The following is a 15,479-nucleotide window of genomic DNA, read 5'->3' as shown; positions in this document are numbered from 1 at the left end:
GCCACCCAGGTGCCCCTGGTTTTTTTCTTAATATGAAAATTTAGTTTGGGTAGGAACTTATTAAACCTCCCAGTAGTATTTTCTCTTGACTTTTTTTGGGCTATTTATACTGATAAGTTTATAGATATTCTGTATTTTCATGGGTAAAAAGTATTTTTAAAGTGATTATTTGAGGGGCACCTGGGTGGCTCAGTGGGTTAAAGCCTCTGCCTTCCGCTTGGGTCATGATCCCAGGGTTCTGAGATAGAGCCCCACATGGGACTCTGCTCAGTGGGAAGCCTGACCCCCCCCCCCCCCCACCTGCCTCTGCCTGCTTGTGATCTCTGTCTGTCAAATAAATAAATGAAATCTTTAAAAAAAAATTAAAGTAAGGGGCGCCTGGGTGGCTCAGTGCTTTGAGCTGCAGCCTTCGGCTCAGGTCATGATCTCAGGGTCCTGGGATCGAGTCCCGCATCAGGCTCTCTGCTCAGTGGGGAGCCTGCTTCCCTCTCTCTTTCTCTCTGGCTGCCTCTCCGTCTACTTGTGATTTCTCTCTGTCAAATTAATAAATAAGATCTTAAAAAAAAAATTAAAGTGATTATTTCAGTTTGGTTTCCTCATTTGTTTTGAGTTACATGTTCAACTGAAAGCACACATCATGCTTTTTTTTTTTTTTTTTTAATCGTTACCTTTTTAGGGTTAAAAAGAGCTAAAAATCAGTTTAGATTTTAATAATATAGGTAGCTTTTCTCGAAGTACAAAATAAAAGTACTAAATTTTTAAAAAGATTTTATTTATTTATTTAATATAGAGAGGGATCACAAGTAGGCAGAAAGGCAGGCAGAGAGAGAGGGAGAAACAGGCTCCCTGCTGAGCAGAGAGCCGGATGTGGGGGCTTGATCCTGGGACCCTGAGACCATGACCTGAGCTGAAGGCAGAGGCTTAACCCTCTGAGCCACCCAGGCGCCCCAAACATACTAATTTTTAGTTCATATACGTAATGGTTTTGGATGGAAGTGGTAATAGGAATTAGCAAATGCAAAAAAAAAAAAAAAAAAACAGAAACAGAAAGAAATAGCAAATGCTGATATCATACATATTTTCATTCTTAGTATGTTGTCATGGGAGATTATTTTTTGTTTAGATACCCTAAAATGTAATAAATGATATGCTAAAATGGGTTGTATTTGTAAATTCACTTTTGGCATATTCCAGATTGAAGAACATTTTCATGGCAGATTGGCATGTTGTTACAACATAGCATTTTGGAGCAGTTGTTAGGTTTTCAGATAATGGAGTTGCAGTGGATATGTTGAATTCATACTATCCCTGGGCATGATCCATTTTTGCTTGTTTTATTTAGCTTAGTTTACAGTTAACTACATTTATAAAAGATTTTTAAGCATGTTGTGTCTAGTCACTGGTGTAACAAAGGCATACAGTGAGGTATTTCTGAACTAATCCATTAAAAAAAATTTTTTTTTTAAGATTTTATTTATTTATTTGACAGAGAAAGATCACAAGTAGGCAGAGAGGCAGGCAGAGAGAGAGAGAGGAGGAAGCAGGTTCCCCGCTGAGCAGAGAGCTCGATGCGGGACTCGATCACAGGACCCTGAGATCATGACCTGAGCTAAAGGCAGAGGCTTTAACCCACTGAGCCACCCAGGTGCCTTGAACAAATCCATTTTCTATGTAATTATTCTCTATAGACAAATTAGATATATCATCTGCTAGTAGAACTTATCTGTTACTTGCCACTACTTTTGTAGAGGTGGTACCTATCTATTACTTTTACTAGAGGAAAGACAGAAGAATGGTGCCGGAAGAAATGACTGCTTTAACAGGCCAGAGAAAAACCTAGTACCATATTTGTTGGCAGTGCAGTTCAGGGAGAGAAACCATCTTAGTCAAGAAGTTTATATATTTCTTTTCTTACTGTTACGTGAATAGACGAACTCACAAGTCTTGTTTGATGTCTTTATATTGCCTCACTTCCAAAATATCCTAGATATCTTAGTCATAGAGACTATGTAGGGATTATGCGCAATTGGGAGATGTCATGGTTTCTCTCAGAAATAACTTCTCATTTTTCAGTATGTGAATCCTTTAAGAGCAATGTCTAAGTAAATCTAGGGGATATATTAATCACTGAAGAAATTAAAAGTTTAGAAAAAGTTCAGGCAAGCATTTTTCAGTAACAAACATGCATTTCTACCCAAAAACGTTGTCTTTAGTGGGAAATGTTTTAAGTTATTTATACCAGATATATTAAATATATATAAACATATATAATTCAAGGTTGCTCGTTTGGCTTATTATAAAAATTTGTCTTGGTGTTAGTTTTAAAAAGAGTGATGGTGTTTGTAATACTTCTTGGACACTTGCTCTATTATAAAACATCTTTATGTGAATCAGGTTATTTAGTTTCTAGTTTGTCTCTATGTCTGATTTACTGTGTGACTTTAGAGAAATTCTCCAAATTTTCTCTAAACAGTTAATCATATTAGCCTTCTACCTACCTCACTGATATGATATGAATATTAATGTGTAGGCTATAAAAAGGGCCTGTGTACCTTAGAATCATTAAATATAAATGAAATTTTATGGCTTTTGAAATATGAAAATATATTAAACTCTTTTTTGCAAAAATATTTTACTTATTAATGTTAAGCTGTACTGTCACTTTCATAATAATCTAAGGCATGCTGGAGCTAGAGTCTCATTGCAGGCCCTGTAGATAGGACTGGGAATTGCTAGGGAAAGCCATGGCTATGAGGTGCACTTTCTGTGAATTCAGTGAATTCAAGATCTTTTTAAGTGCACTAGGAGATTGAATATGTTGTCATCTCCGAGTGTATGATGGATAAGGGAGCGATAAGCTTCACATACTAAGATCATTTTATTGGTTCAGTGGTCGTGGAGGGGTTATACTTTGGTTGAACTCTGGAGTTACATCGTGCCATAGATTTGCAGTCCTTAATCACATTAAATTCTGATTAGTAATGTCTGGGGCTGCTCAAATGGGGGGAAAATTTGTCACCTAGCAGCTGTGAGACCTGACCTCTCAGATAAATAAACTACAAAGGTGAAATGAGTATTTTGGAGCTATGTTCTTGAGACTGGGTAGTTCTGATAATGTAGTTAGTGGCTTCAAGGAGTTCGTATACCTCGAAAGTGCTGTTGGACTTGTTTAAGGAGACGGTTACCTATTTCACAGAAAAGGGCTTATTTTGACCAAAAGACTTCTTGGCAAGTTTTAGTATACTAAGTTAAGGACATATTTGTTCTTATGTCCTTTGGTCTGCCTCCTAAATATGTCTGACTTCATTCTTCCTGGCCCAACTGCTATAGGCTAGAAGCCAGAAGTTGCTTTTATAGCTCTATGTTTCCTATTACTGCCTTGTCTCATCCTCTTACAGGGCTGTTACTTACTTTGTTGTTAATTTTTTTAACCATTCGTTATTTTGCACTGTAATTATTTGTTTTCATGTTCATCTTTTGGCCACTAGACTGCTTGGCAAGGTATGTCTTGCTCAGAGTAATTTCATTACCAAGCAAGATGCTTGGCCTTTAGTGAATGATCAGTAAATGTTTAAATGAATCATTTTACTTCTATGTACATATAGGTTGGCTGACAATTTAAAACACAAGATTTTTTAAAAAAATGTTTTACTTAATTATTTGACAGAGAGAGAGAGTGCACACTCAAAAGAAGGGGGAGTGGCAGGCAGAGGGAGAGGGAGAAGCAGGCTTCCCGACATGGCCTCAATCCTGGGACTCTGGGATCATGACTTGGGCCGAAAGCAGATGCTTAACCGACTAAGCTACCCAGGTGCCCCTAGATTTTTCTTTTTTAATAGTCTGATTTTAGGGTGTACTTAGGTGGTGACTGCTGCTTTGTGACCCATAGTCCAAATATCAAAATGGTGTTTGCGTATGACAGATATATGTGTGTGTGTGTGTATATATATATATATATATTTTTTTTTTTTTTTTTTTTTACCCAAAATAAATCTAGGGGTAATTTCTTCAGTTCATGAAAGCCTTTAGGGGAAGATGAAAGCTTTTATTTGAAAAGAAGTAGAAAAAAAAATGAAAAGAAAAGAAGTAGAAGTACCATTATTTCTCTCATTTTTTTAAAAAAAAGATTTATTTTATTTATTTGACAGATAGAAATCACAAGTAGGCAGAGAGGCAGGCAGAGAGGGGGGGGGAAGCCGGCTCACGCTGAGGAGAGAGCCGGATGTGGGGCTCGATCCCAGGACCCTGGGACCATGACCTGAGCCGAAGGCAGAGGCTTTAACCAACTGAGCCACCTAGGCGCCCCTATTTCTCTCTCTCTCTTTTTTTAAAGATTTATTTATTTATTTATTTGACAGACAGAGATCACAAGTAGGCAGAGAGGCAGGCAGAGAGAGAGAGAGGAGGAAGCAGGCTCCCCGCGGAGCAGAGAGCCCGATGCGGGACTCGATCCCAGGACCCTGAGATCATGACCTGAGCTGAAGGCAGTGGCTTAACCCACTGAGCCACCCAGGTGCCCCCCTATTTCTCTTTTTAATATCTGTTAACAGGTTCTTAGAACTTAATAGTTATTCACATTAACAATTTGAAAATGTCAACTCAGATATTACTTCTTTTTCTTTCTTTCTTTTTTTTTTTTTTTTAAGATTTTGTTTGTAAGTAATGCCAACACCCAACATGGGGCTTGAACTTAAAACCCCAAGGTTAAAAACTCTCAGGGGTGCCTGGGTGGCTCAGTGGGTTAAAGCCTCTGCCTTTAGCTCAGATCATGATCTTAGGGTCCTGGTATCAAGCCCTGCGTCGGGCTCCCTGCTGGCCGGGTAGCCTCCTTTCCCTTCCTCTCTTGCCTGCCCTTCTGCCTGCTTGTGATCTCTCTCTGTCAAATAAATAAATAAAATCTTTAAAAATAAATAAAAAAAAACCTCTCAATCTCCACCAGCTGAGCCCGCTGGGCGCTCCCCCTGGACCTTTACTTGTTTTTCCAGTGTTGTTTTATTGAAGGAATAATCAATCTGAACATAGATCAGAAGCAGACTTTTTGTTTTTTTATACACTTTTTCTTATAAAAATGCAGAAAAAAAAGAAAATTATTTGTATTTATTTCTAGTTTCTCTTGTGTATATGAACTTCCATGTGATAGCTTCCATATGATAGCTATAATCAGACTCAAATGTAGAATTTTTTAATCTGTATTTTTCCATTTGACCTTCTTATCAGAAACATTTTTCATATTTGTGTATTGTTTTTATAACCATTCGCTTTGGATACCTAATATTTCATGAACAGTGGAATGGTTGTGCTGACATGACTTTTTCTGTTAAAAATAATGCTGTTTTCAGGGGTGCCTGGGTGGCTAGTCGGTTAAGTGTCTGCCTTCTGCTTAGGTCATGATCCCAGAGTCCTGGGATTGAGTCCTGTTGGGCTCCTTGCTCAGCGGGGAATCTGCTTCTCCCTCTGCCTCTCCTCCTACTGATGCACATGCTCTCTCTCTCACTTTCTCTCTCTAAATAAATAAAATCTTAAAAAAAATATAAAGTTCTTTTTACACCACACACACATACATATATCTATCTATCTAGTGTTAATTAGGTATCAGTATTTTCTGTGTTTGGCTTTATTTCCTGAGACTAACTTCCCTGAAGCTAACTACAGCTACTGGTCAGAGAACATCAACTTAAAAAAAAAAAAAAAAAAAAAAAGATTTATTTATTTTAGAGGGAGGGGGACCATGTGTAGCTGGGCGGCGCACCTGCACATGGAGGGGGAGAAATTCAAGAGACTCCCCACTGAGGGTGGAGCCCTACTCCGATTGATCCCAGGACCCTGAGATTACCACCTGAGCTGAAACCCAGTTGGACAGTTAACCAACTGAGCCATCCAGGCACCCCGTTAATATGAACCCCATGAATATTTATTTTTAAAGATTTTATTTATTTATTTGACACAGAGAGAGAGAGAGAGATCACAAGTAGGCGGGGGGGGGGGCGGGGGGGGGCGGTGAGTAGGCTCCCTGCTGAGCAGAGACAACCCCCCCCCCCCCCCCCCCCCCGCAGGACTCCATCCCAGGACCCTGAGATCATGACCTGAGCCGAAGGCAGAGGCTTAGTCCACTGAGCCACCCAGGCACCCCCCGAGAATATTTTTATTGGTTGTTGATATACATTAAGAGATCGTGTTTTGTTTTTTTTCCTCCCAGTGGCTCAGTAGCATATTCATTAATTGTCTCACTTTTTTAGTATATGTGCTGTGGAAGTGAGCATAATTGTCTCACTTCTAAAACAAATATTACACCAAGGTAGAACTTAAAATTGAGGGGCACCTGGGTGGCTCAGTGGGTTAAGCCTCTGCCATTGGCTCAGGTCATGATCCCAGGATCCTGGGATCAAGCCCCACATCAGGCTCTCTGCTCAGCAGGAAGCCTGCTTCCTCCCTCTCTCTCTGCCTGCTTCTCTGCCTACTTGTGATCTCTGTCAAAAAAATAAATAAAATCTTTTAAAAAAAAAACAAACTTAAAATTGAGCCCATATTCAGAAACGTAGACTTTTCTGGAAATGGAAGAGATTTAAGTAGTGTTGGTTTTTCCTAAAACAAATAGACTTCGATTTTTTTTTAAAGATTATTTATTTATTTATTTGACAGACAGAGATCACAAGTAGGCAGAGAGGCAAGCAGAGAGAAAGGAAGGGAAGCAGGCTCCACGCTGGGCAGAGAGCCCTATGCGGGGCTCGATCCAGGACCTTGGGATCATGACCTGAGCCAAAGGCAGAGGCTTTAACCCACTGAGCCACCCAGGCGCCCAGACTTTGATATTTTTAAGTAGTGTTTTTTGGGTTGGGGACTAAGGTAAAGAAAGACCTTTGCTCTTTGGTCTTGGGATTGGGTATATGTATGAAATCTGTGAAGCTGATGTGCCAGCATAGCAGATGTGTCATATACCTGCAGTGGAGATTTCATTAAGGAGGAAAAAGACAAATTAGAGGTTTTACACATAAAACCTCATTTTACTTTACATTTTTAGGGCAATATCTCTGTTAACTTCCCCTGATGAAAATTCATTCTTGTTGATAGTTATTTTTTAAATAAAAGATAGATAATTGAAAGATGTTCTTAGAACGTTATTATGCAAGATGTGAATTTTAAGGAGTCCTCATATTTCTAATTTCCATTAAACTTACAGAGATTTCTTTTGTTTGTTCTTTAATTAGAACAGAACTACTGGTTGAGCCATAGAATGCGGATTTACAGTAAGAAAGTAAAAATACATGTGGTATAAAATAGATTTTTAACTCTGTGGAATTGTAACTGAGTTTTCATTCCATAGGTGTGCTTTCTGCCTGATCTTGAGTGGATCACTTAATTTGTCTTTACATACTTACAAATTTAGGTATCTATAAAATCAATAGTAACCCCTTGATTGTACTGTTAAGGCCTTTTAGAGACTATAATAGAATAGTAATTTTAGATGGGTATTACTGTGTTTTCTAATCTCTTTTTATAACAGAAGCCCCTTTCTATCTAGAAATGTGTGTATTTAATATAGCCATGGATTTAAAATCTTAAAATCATCTTCATTCCCAAATATTCTTGTCCCTGTAGTTACTTAAAGTGAATTTTCATAAGCTTTGGTTACAAATAAATAGCTAAAGGATTTTAAATACTCTGAGGTAAGAGAAGTAAGAAGTAGTCCTGCATTTGTTGTGTAAATTATCAAGGATCTTAGTCATGCTCGGATTTTTGCAATTCACTCTGGAAGTTTGGTTGGGCTACTGTTAGCATTGGTGCCAGAGCTACTGCAGTATTATAATTGTCAGATTTTAAGGATTATATAGTGGGGGTGATGAAAGAATAAATAAGAACAGTGATAAAGGTACAGAAAATTACAGCATGAAATTCCCCAGTGTATTTAAGTTTCACCATTTGATCGGTGTGATTTACTATTTCAGACCACCAATTTCCTTCATAGTGTACTTTATGGATACAGATTAAGAACTGTTAAATTTAAATGGTCCCATTCCGTTGGCTGTAAACATGCTTTTTGTATTTGGTACAGAATTCTAACTATCAGTTACTAACAATCACTCATATTGCACAAATACTTAATATCTGTGATCACTCTCTTAAGAATCTAGATTTTTTTTGCTCTTTTACCTTCTTGTAACTATTCATCTTGAAGCTTAACACATCACATCAAAATATATTTCATCAGGAGCAACCTTACTCTGCATTTGTTTTTCAGAGTGTGAAGACTAAATACATGTTTAAGGTATCTGGGTTTGTTTAACTCCCCTCATTTATCCAGTAATCTCAATGTTGTGCCTGCTTCTTGCTAGAAACCTCGTTATTACCCAGCTTTCTATCTTTTGGGTCATGAGACTCCTCAAAGGTTCTCCTAACAGCAGAAAAAAATGAGATTGTCTCTTTCTACCATTCTCACTTACTTTTATTTTTAAAAATGTTATTCATTTATTAGAGAGAGAGAGAGAACTCGCGTGCCTGTGAGCACAAGTTGGGGGAAGGGCAGAGAGAGGAAGAAGCAGGCTCCCCGCTGATCAGGGAGCCCAATGAGGTGTTTAGTCCCAGGACCCAGGGATCAAGAACTGAGCCAAAGGTAGCCGCTTAACCGACTGAGCCAACCATGCGCCCTTGCCATTCTTATTTTTATTTTATTATTTATTTATTTATTTATTTAAAGATTTTATTTATTTATTTGACAGAGAGAGATCACAAGTAGGCAGAGAGGCAGGCAGAGAGAGGAAGGGAAGCAGGCCCCCTGCTGAGCAGAGAGCCTGATGTGGGGCTTCATCCCAGGACCCTGGGACCATGACCTGAGCCCAAGGCAGAGGCTTAACCCACTGAGCCACCCAGGAGCCCCCCATTCTTATTTTTAAAAATCCTTTTCTTTCTGTGTTAAAATATCTTCCTTATCCAGGATCTGAACTTTTTAAGTAAAGGTAGAAATCTGATAGATTTTTTTTTTTTAATCCTCTCCCATTCGAATGTTGATTAGAACTATTCTGACCAAATACCTTACTGTTTTCAGGAGTGAGATCAAATCTCTCTACACATTTCTGTTTTAAGGGGTTTATGGATTAGCCAAGGTGAGAATGGCCTCTGTAACATTTTTGAACATACTATTATTTGTTTTATTATTTATTATTTTTTTTAGATTGAGTAATTGACATACAATGTTATATTAGTTTCACATATACAACATAGTGATTTGATTTATACATGGTGTAGTGGTCATCACAATAAGTCAAATTAGGGGCGCCTGGGTGGCTCAGTGTGTTAAGCCGCTGCCTTCGGCTCAGGTCATGATGAGGGTCCTGGGATCGAGTCCCGCATCGGGCTCTCTGCTCAGCAGGGAAGCCTGCCTCCCTTCCTCTCTCTCTGCCTGCCTCTCTGCCTACTTGTGATCTCTCTCTGTCAAATAAATAAATAAAATCTAAAAAAAAAAAATGGTAATTTTCAAAAAAAAAAAAAAAAAACAATAAGTCAAATTACAGTCTGTCACCATACAGAGTTATTAGAATATTATTGATTGTATTCCTCAGGCTATACGTTACATCCCCTTGTCTTACTTACTTTGTAATTGGAAGATTGTGTCTCTTAATCCCCTTCACCTATTTCATCCATTTTCTCTCCCCACCCCCCGCATCAGCTCCCCTTCCTCTTGCAGCCATCAGTTTGTTTTCTGTATCTGTGAGCATTTCTGTTTCTTTTGTTTTTTAGATTCCACATGTAAGTGAAATCATACGGTATTTGTCTTTCTCGGACTTAGCACACTTAGCATATACCTTATAGGTCCATTAATGTTTTTGCAAATAGCAAGATTTCATTCTTTTTTATGGCTGAGTAATAATACATTATATCTATATATACCATGTCATTTTTATCTTCTTTATTCATTTACCTATCAGTGGATTTTTTTGGTTGTTTCCTTATCTTGACTCTTGATGAACGTAAGGGTGCATATGTCTTTTTGAATTAGTGTTTTCATTTTCTTCAGGTAAATAGAAGTGGAATTACTGTATGATGTCATAGTTCTATTTTTCATTTTTTGAGGAACCTCCATACTGTTCTCCATAGTGGCTGCACCAGTTTACATTCCTATCAAGCAATGCATGAGTGTTCCCTTTTCCTTACATTCTCACCAAGTTGTTATTGCTTGTCTTTTTTGTTTGTTTGTTTGTTTGAGAGATTTTATTTTTCAATAATCTCTACACCCAACATGGAGCTTGAACTCAAAATCCCTAGATTAAGAGTCACATGTTGTACCCACTGAGCCCGCTAGGTGCCCCTCTTGTCTTTTTGATCATAGCTGTTCTGACAGGTGTGAGGTGATCTCTTTTTGTCGTTTTGATTTGCATTTTCTAGTGGCTAGTGATGTTGATCATATTTTTAAACGCCTGTTGGCCATTTGCATGTCTTTTTTGGAAAAATACGTGTTCAGGTCCTCTGCCAGTCTTCTCATTTTTTTTCTTTAAAGATTTTTTTTTTCTTTTTGATTTAATTATAGTTGACAGGTTTTTTTTGGTTTGTTTGTTTTAGGCCTTCTATTCATGTTTTGATCAGATTGTTTTTCTGATATTGATCTGTCTATCCATTTGAGAATTTAGAAGTTGGGTTTACCAAGGTAATCTGTTTGAAAATGGAATTTACATTTTTTACTTAAGAAAAATTCTGGCTAAACTGCCTTTTTTTTTTTTTTTTTTAGATTTTATTTATTTATTTGGCAGAGAGAGATCACAGGTAGGCAGAGAGGCAGGCAGAAGAAGAGGGGGAAGCAGGCTTCCCGCTGAGCAGAGAGTCCCGATGTGGGGCTCCATCCCAGGACCCTGAGATCATGACCTGAGCCAAAGGCAGAGGCTTAACTCACTGAGCCACCCAGGCGCCCCTAAATTGCATGTTTTTATTAATGTGTAGCTCCTCATCTTGCACACTTACACTTTCTCCTAGTGCACTTTGATCCTTACCCATAACATTAGCTCTGAGTTTTTTAAGATTGACAGTCACTGAAAGTTGCTTCCTTGGATTTGGTGCATAAATGTGCATTGATGTTCAAAGAATTAGCCTTTCCCACAGCAATATTGGCAATAAAAATTTTTATTTTATTGAAATGTGAACTTTAAAAATATAGACAAGAAGGAAGTAAAGGTGCTGGCTGATGCTTGGTTTTCTTTTTATAAAATTCGCTTTATGTACTTAAAAATATATTTTTCCTATATACATAGATGCACACATCTATGTATATATATTTATGTGTAATATCTGAATATATCTAAATATATATGCTTATTTATTTATATATAATATAATTTACATATAAATTACATATAAATTTTATATAAATATATAAATATATATAAATATATAAATATAAATTATAAGGTAGATAAAATGTTAGGCCTGAAGATTGCTACATGTTAGGAATTGACAACTTAGGGAATGTGGGCTGCCCTGGCATAGATGGTTTTGAATGTTGAAAGACAGGTGACTGGGGCATCTGGCTGGTCTACCTTCAACTCAGGCCTTGATCCCGGAGTCCTGGGATTGATCCCCACATCAGGCACCTTGCTCAGAGAGGATCCTGCTTCTCCTTCTCCCTCTGCTTCTCTGCCTGCTTGTGCTCCCTCACTCTCATTTGCTCTCAAATAAATAAAATCTTAAAAACAAAACAAAGCAAAACCCAAAAGACAGGTTACTACTGCCTAGGAAAAAAGAAAAAGACAAGTAGATAGAGGCTGTCCTTACTGCCCTTCTACCACTTCTTTTCTTTCTCTTCTAGGTCCCAGATTTTTTTCTCTTCTTGCTTGTAGCTGCTAGAGTATTTGTCAGTAATATTTAAGGTGCTAACCTTCTTGTGTTCTTATTTTTTAAAGAGATCCTTAAGATACTGAGAAGATTATCAGTGGACTTGATCACTATTTTTAGTTGCTGGTACCTGGGGTTATAGGGAATGGGGGAAAGGTGTCCCACTTGCCCTGGTTTTTCATCCTTGGTTACATGGAACAACAGATAGTTCTTGAGGATATCAACAGTGCTTCTAGAGCAGTGTAACTCAGGGGTTGATTGCCACCCTTTCCCTGTTACCATTGAGAAAGCAAACAAATGCAGATTTGGTTCAAAATTCTGGGTATAATTAGAAAATTGAACATAGGAGACACAGTTTTATAAAAATAAGCAGAAAGGAACAGTGTTGCTTGCATTATGTATATGCTCTTTGTTATACAAATCACCTTTGTTTGCAATCACTTTATTTTAAAGACCTTTATTTTTCCAAAATAGGGGTGACTTTATTAATGACATCGTTATTTGAAAAAAAAAATGTTTGAAAATTTTTGTTTTCTCTTTGTCTAACTAGATGTGATGCTGACCCTTCAGCCTTAGCCAACTATGTTGTAGCGCTGGTCAAGAAGGACAAACCTGAGAAAGAATTGAAAGCCTTTTGTGCTGATCAACTTGACGTCTTTTTACAAAAAGGTAATTATTATGTGCCCCCAGCCACATATTTACGTTTTAAATTTAAAGCTTTGAGTAAAATATTGAAATTAAAGTTTGGAAGGAAAGAAATCAGTCATCAATCCTTTAACATTTGAATATGTCCATTGCTGTTAATTATTTATCATGTATTTTGGAAGACTTTTTTTCCCCCCTTTTGTTTCCTTCTCTGCTTCTTTCCTGTGTTGAAGCAGTTGTAACTCCAATGCTTTTTTGGGGGAATGGGTCCTCTGTAGCTTGTAGCAGAGTCTAGTTGATGATTGGCAGTGTGACAAGTTGTAGATAATGTAGCTTCTAATGTCCTACTGCTTATTAGGACACTGAGCTACTTCTTTTTCCCCCTCTTGGCTGGAACCTTCCTGACCCTTCCTGTCCAGGAAGAGATGGATATGGATCTTCTCTTTGTGCTTTTAACTTCTGATCTTCTTACCAAAGTCCTTTCCATATGTGCAGAACTTCCTGGAGTCCTCCCCTACTAATTCTCTGACCTCAGCTCCTACCACTCCCCTTCACTTGTTCCATTCTATCCACCTTGTTCTCCTTGCCTTTTTTTTTTTAGCCTGGCAAACATGTTCCCAACTCAGGGCTTTTGAACTCATTTTACTCTTGCTTGAAATGGTTTCTTCTCTAATGGTTTCTGGTGTCTTCTCAAATGTGCCTTTTCAGAGTAGTTTCCTTTGAGTGCTTTATGTACAGTATATTATACCTCATGCCCCTATTCATCCTTTCCTCTTCCCAGTCTGGCTTCATTTTGTTTGTCATGGCGCTTGTCACTTCCTGCCATGTTAAATGTTTGCGTTTTTTTTTATCTGTGTCTCCTCGCCCCCGCATCGTTTGTCTTTCCTTTGTTGAGAACGGCTACTTGGAACCTGCGGAGCTTGGTACATAGAATGTATTCAATAAATATTGTTGAATATATGAAAGGAATGTAGTTAATGCATACTTACTGGTTGATCTAACAGTTGGTATGAGAAGATATCCTTTAATTCAAATATCTCCTTAGAAAGGAAAGATAGTAAGTAAGTATGGCTTCTTACTTGAAAAGTTAGAATTACATAGTTTTGGGTGAATTTTAGGGCTTTTTTTTACACATAAAAAATCCAGTGATTTCTCATATATATATATATATATATATGTATATATGAATATTCATCTTATATGAATATATAAACATATTATATGAATATATATTATAAATATAAGAATATTTATTCTCATATATGAATATTTTCTTTTGAAATTATTAATTTGTATTACTTGGTTTATAGTAGTTTCAAAATCCAGAAATAGTATCCTTCATCATAAGGGTTAGACTCATTTTTAGTTCCACCACCAGTATTTGAGATGTTCTCCTTTCCTCACCTTTGCCGTAGAGTGTTTTCAAACATCTGGCTTTGTTTGTTCAACACTTAAATAGTGTTTCTTCTCCTTAGAAACTTCAGGTTTTGTGGATAAACTGTTTGAAAGTCTCTATACTAAGAACTACCTTCCACCTCTGGAACCAGTTAAGCCTGAGCCAAAACCACCAGTCCAAGAAAAAGAAGAAATTAAAGAAGAGGTAATACAAAATTTTCTTTGCCTTTGGGGACTTTTAAGATCCTATTACTAGTATCATTCTTAGTTGGAAGTTGACCTCTTAAAAGTAATCATCTGTTGATTGTAATTTCTGTGTTTGGCACATGATACAGATTCTTTATCAGGGCTTCTAAGTTCTTTGGACTTGAAATGTTGGAAGAGTTTCAGATAGTGTGTTTAGTGTTCCAAGAAAAAGTTTAGTAATATTGAGGAATTCAGAGAAATCTTATTCAGGGACTTTAGAAACCGAAAACTTGGTTAAATGTAGAGGTTTGATTAAAGTAAAGTATTGATAAAACCTTAAGAGAAATTATTAAGTAACACATTTCCATATACTCGACCATCCATTTTCTCTTCTTTAGCCAGAGTATTTTTTTTTATAATTAATGTAGTTATAAATATCATTGTTAATGAGTGAAAGAAAAAGAAAAAAATGTTTTTATAATGTTGAAGTACAAAAACATTATTATTTATGGTAATCTAATTGTTTGAACCAAGGGGAAAATTTTATAGAGTTCATTCGTAATTCTTTTTATATATAGACAAAACAGTGTTATATAAGAATATGGGCTCTAAAATCAGGTTGCATGAGTTAAAATTTTTGTTCTAAAATAAGTTACTTGGTTGCATGGGTGGCTCAAATTTTTGAGGCTAAAATAAGGGGTCCTGGGATTTGAGCCCCGCGTCGGGCTCAAATCTGCAGGAAAATGCTTCCTCCTCTACCTGCTTGTGATCTCTGTCTGTCAAATAAATAAATAAAAAATCTTAAAAAAAAAAAAAATAAGTTACTTATTTGCTTCATTTTCAAATTAGGAAAATGATCATTACTATGATCTACTACTAAGTAGTGGTGAAGTACTACTAAGTAGTACTATTGAGTAATACTCCATTGAGATTTAAATGAGATTTTTTATACTTACACATCCTAATCAACTCCCTGGTACATAAAAATTATTATACAGAAATATTTATTAACTTTTATTTTTATTGTGAGTATCTAATAAGCTTTTTATTTAGGAATGATTTTAAGTTTACATAAAAATGACAGGAATCCTACCTAAAAGTTCAGTGCACTGTCTCTCTGTATTCACCTATTGAAAATTAGCCCCATTTGCTCTCTTTATATGTTAACACCCCAGATCATCATGTTCTGAATCTAGGAGTAAGTTAGATACATCATGATCTTCCAGTATTCTGCATTTCATAAGAATAAGGATGTTCTATTACTTTTTTTTTTAAGTTGGCTCCACACCCAGTGTGGAGCCCAGCGTGGGGCTGAACTCACTAGTGTAGAGATCAAGATCTGAGCTGAGATCAAGAGTCAGATGCTTAACCAACTGAGCCATCCAGTCATCCTGAGGATGTTCCTTTAGATAGCTATAATATCATTACTAGTTTCATTA

General features: G+C 36.9%; 1 protein-coding gene across 5 annotated transcripts in view; it reads left to right on the top strand.

The window, feature by feature from the left end:
• Nucleotides 1-15,479, top strand: part of RBM27 (RNA binding motif protein 27) — an 81,070-nt gene that overhangs the window by 3,101 nt on the left and 62,490 nt on the right. For all 5 annotated transcript variants that reach the window (XM_004744702.3, XM_004744699.3, XM_004744701.3 and 2 more), the window contains exons 2-3: nucleotides 12,365-12,483; nucleotides 13,935-14,059. In XM_004744702.3, the coding sequence (XP_004744759.2) occupies nucleotides 12,365-12,483; nucleotides 13,935-14,059 (244 nt within the window). The remainder of the gene's footprint in view (nucleotides 1-12,364; nucleotides 12,484-13,934; nucleotides 14,060-15,479) is intronic.

The sequence above is a fragment of the Mustela putorius genome, unplaced genomic scaffold, assembly GCF_011764305.1.
Source record: "Mustela putorius furo isolate JIRA1106 unplaced genomic scaffold, ASM1176430v1.1 tig00000145_pilon_pilon_pilon, whole genome shotgun sequence".
NCBI lineage: Eukaryota > Metazoa > Chordata > Mammalia > Carnivora > Mustelidae > Mustela > Mustela putorius.
The sequence above is the reverse complement of the archived record's forward strand: the minus strand, read 5'-3'. Positions and strand labels throughout refer to the sequence as shown.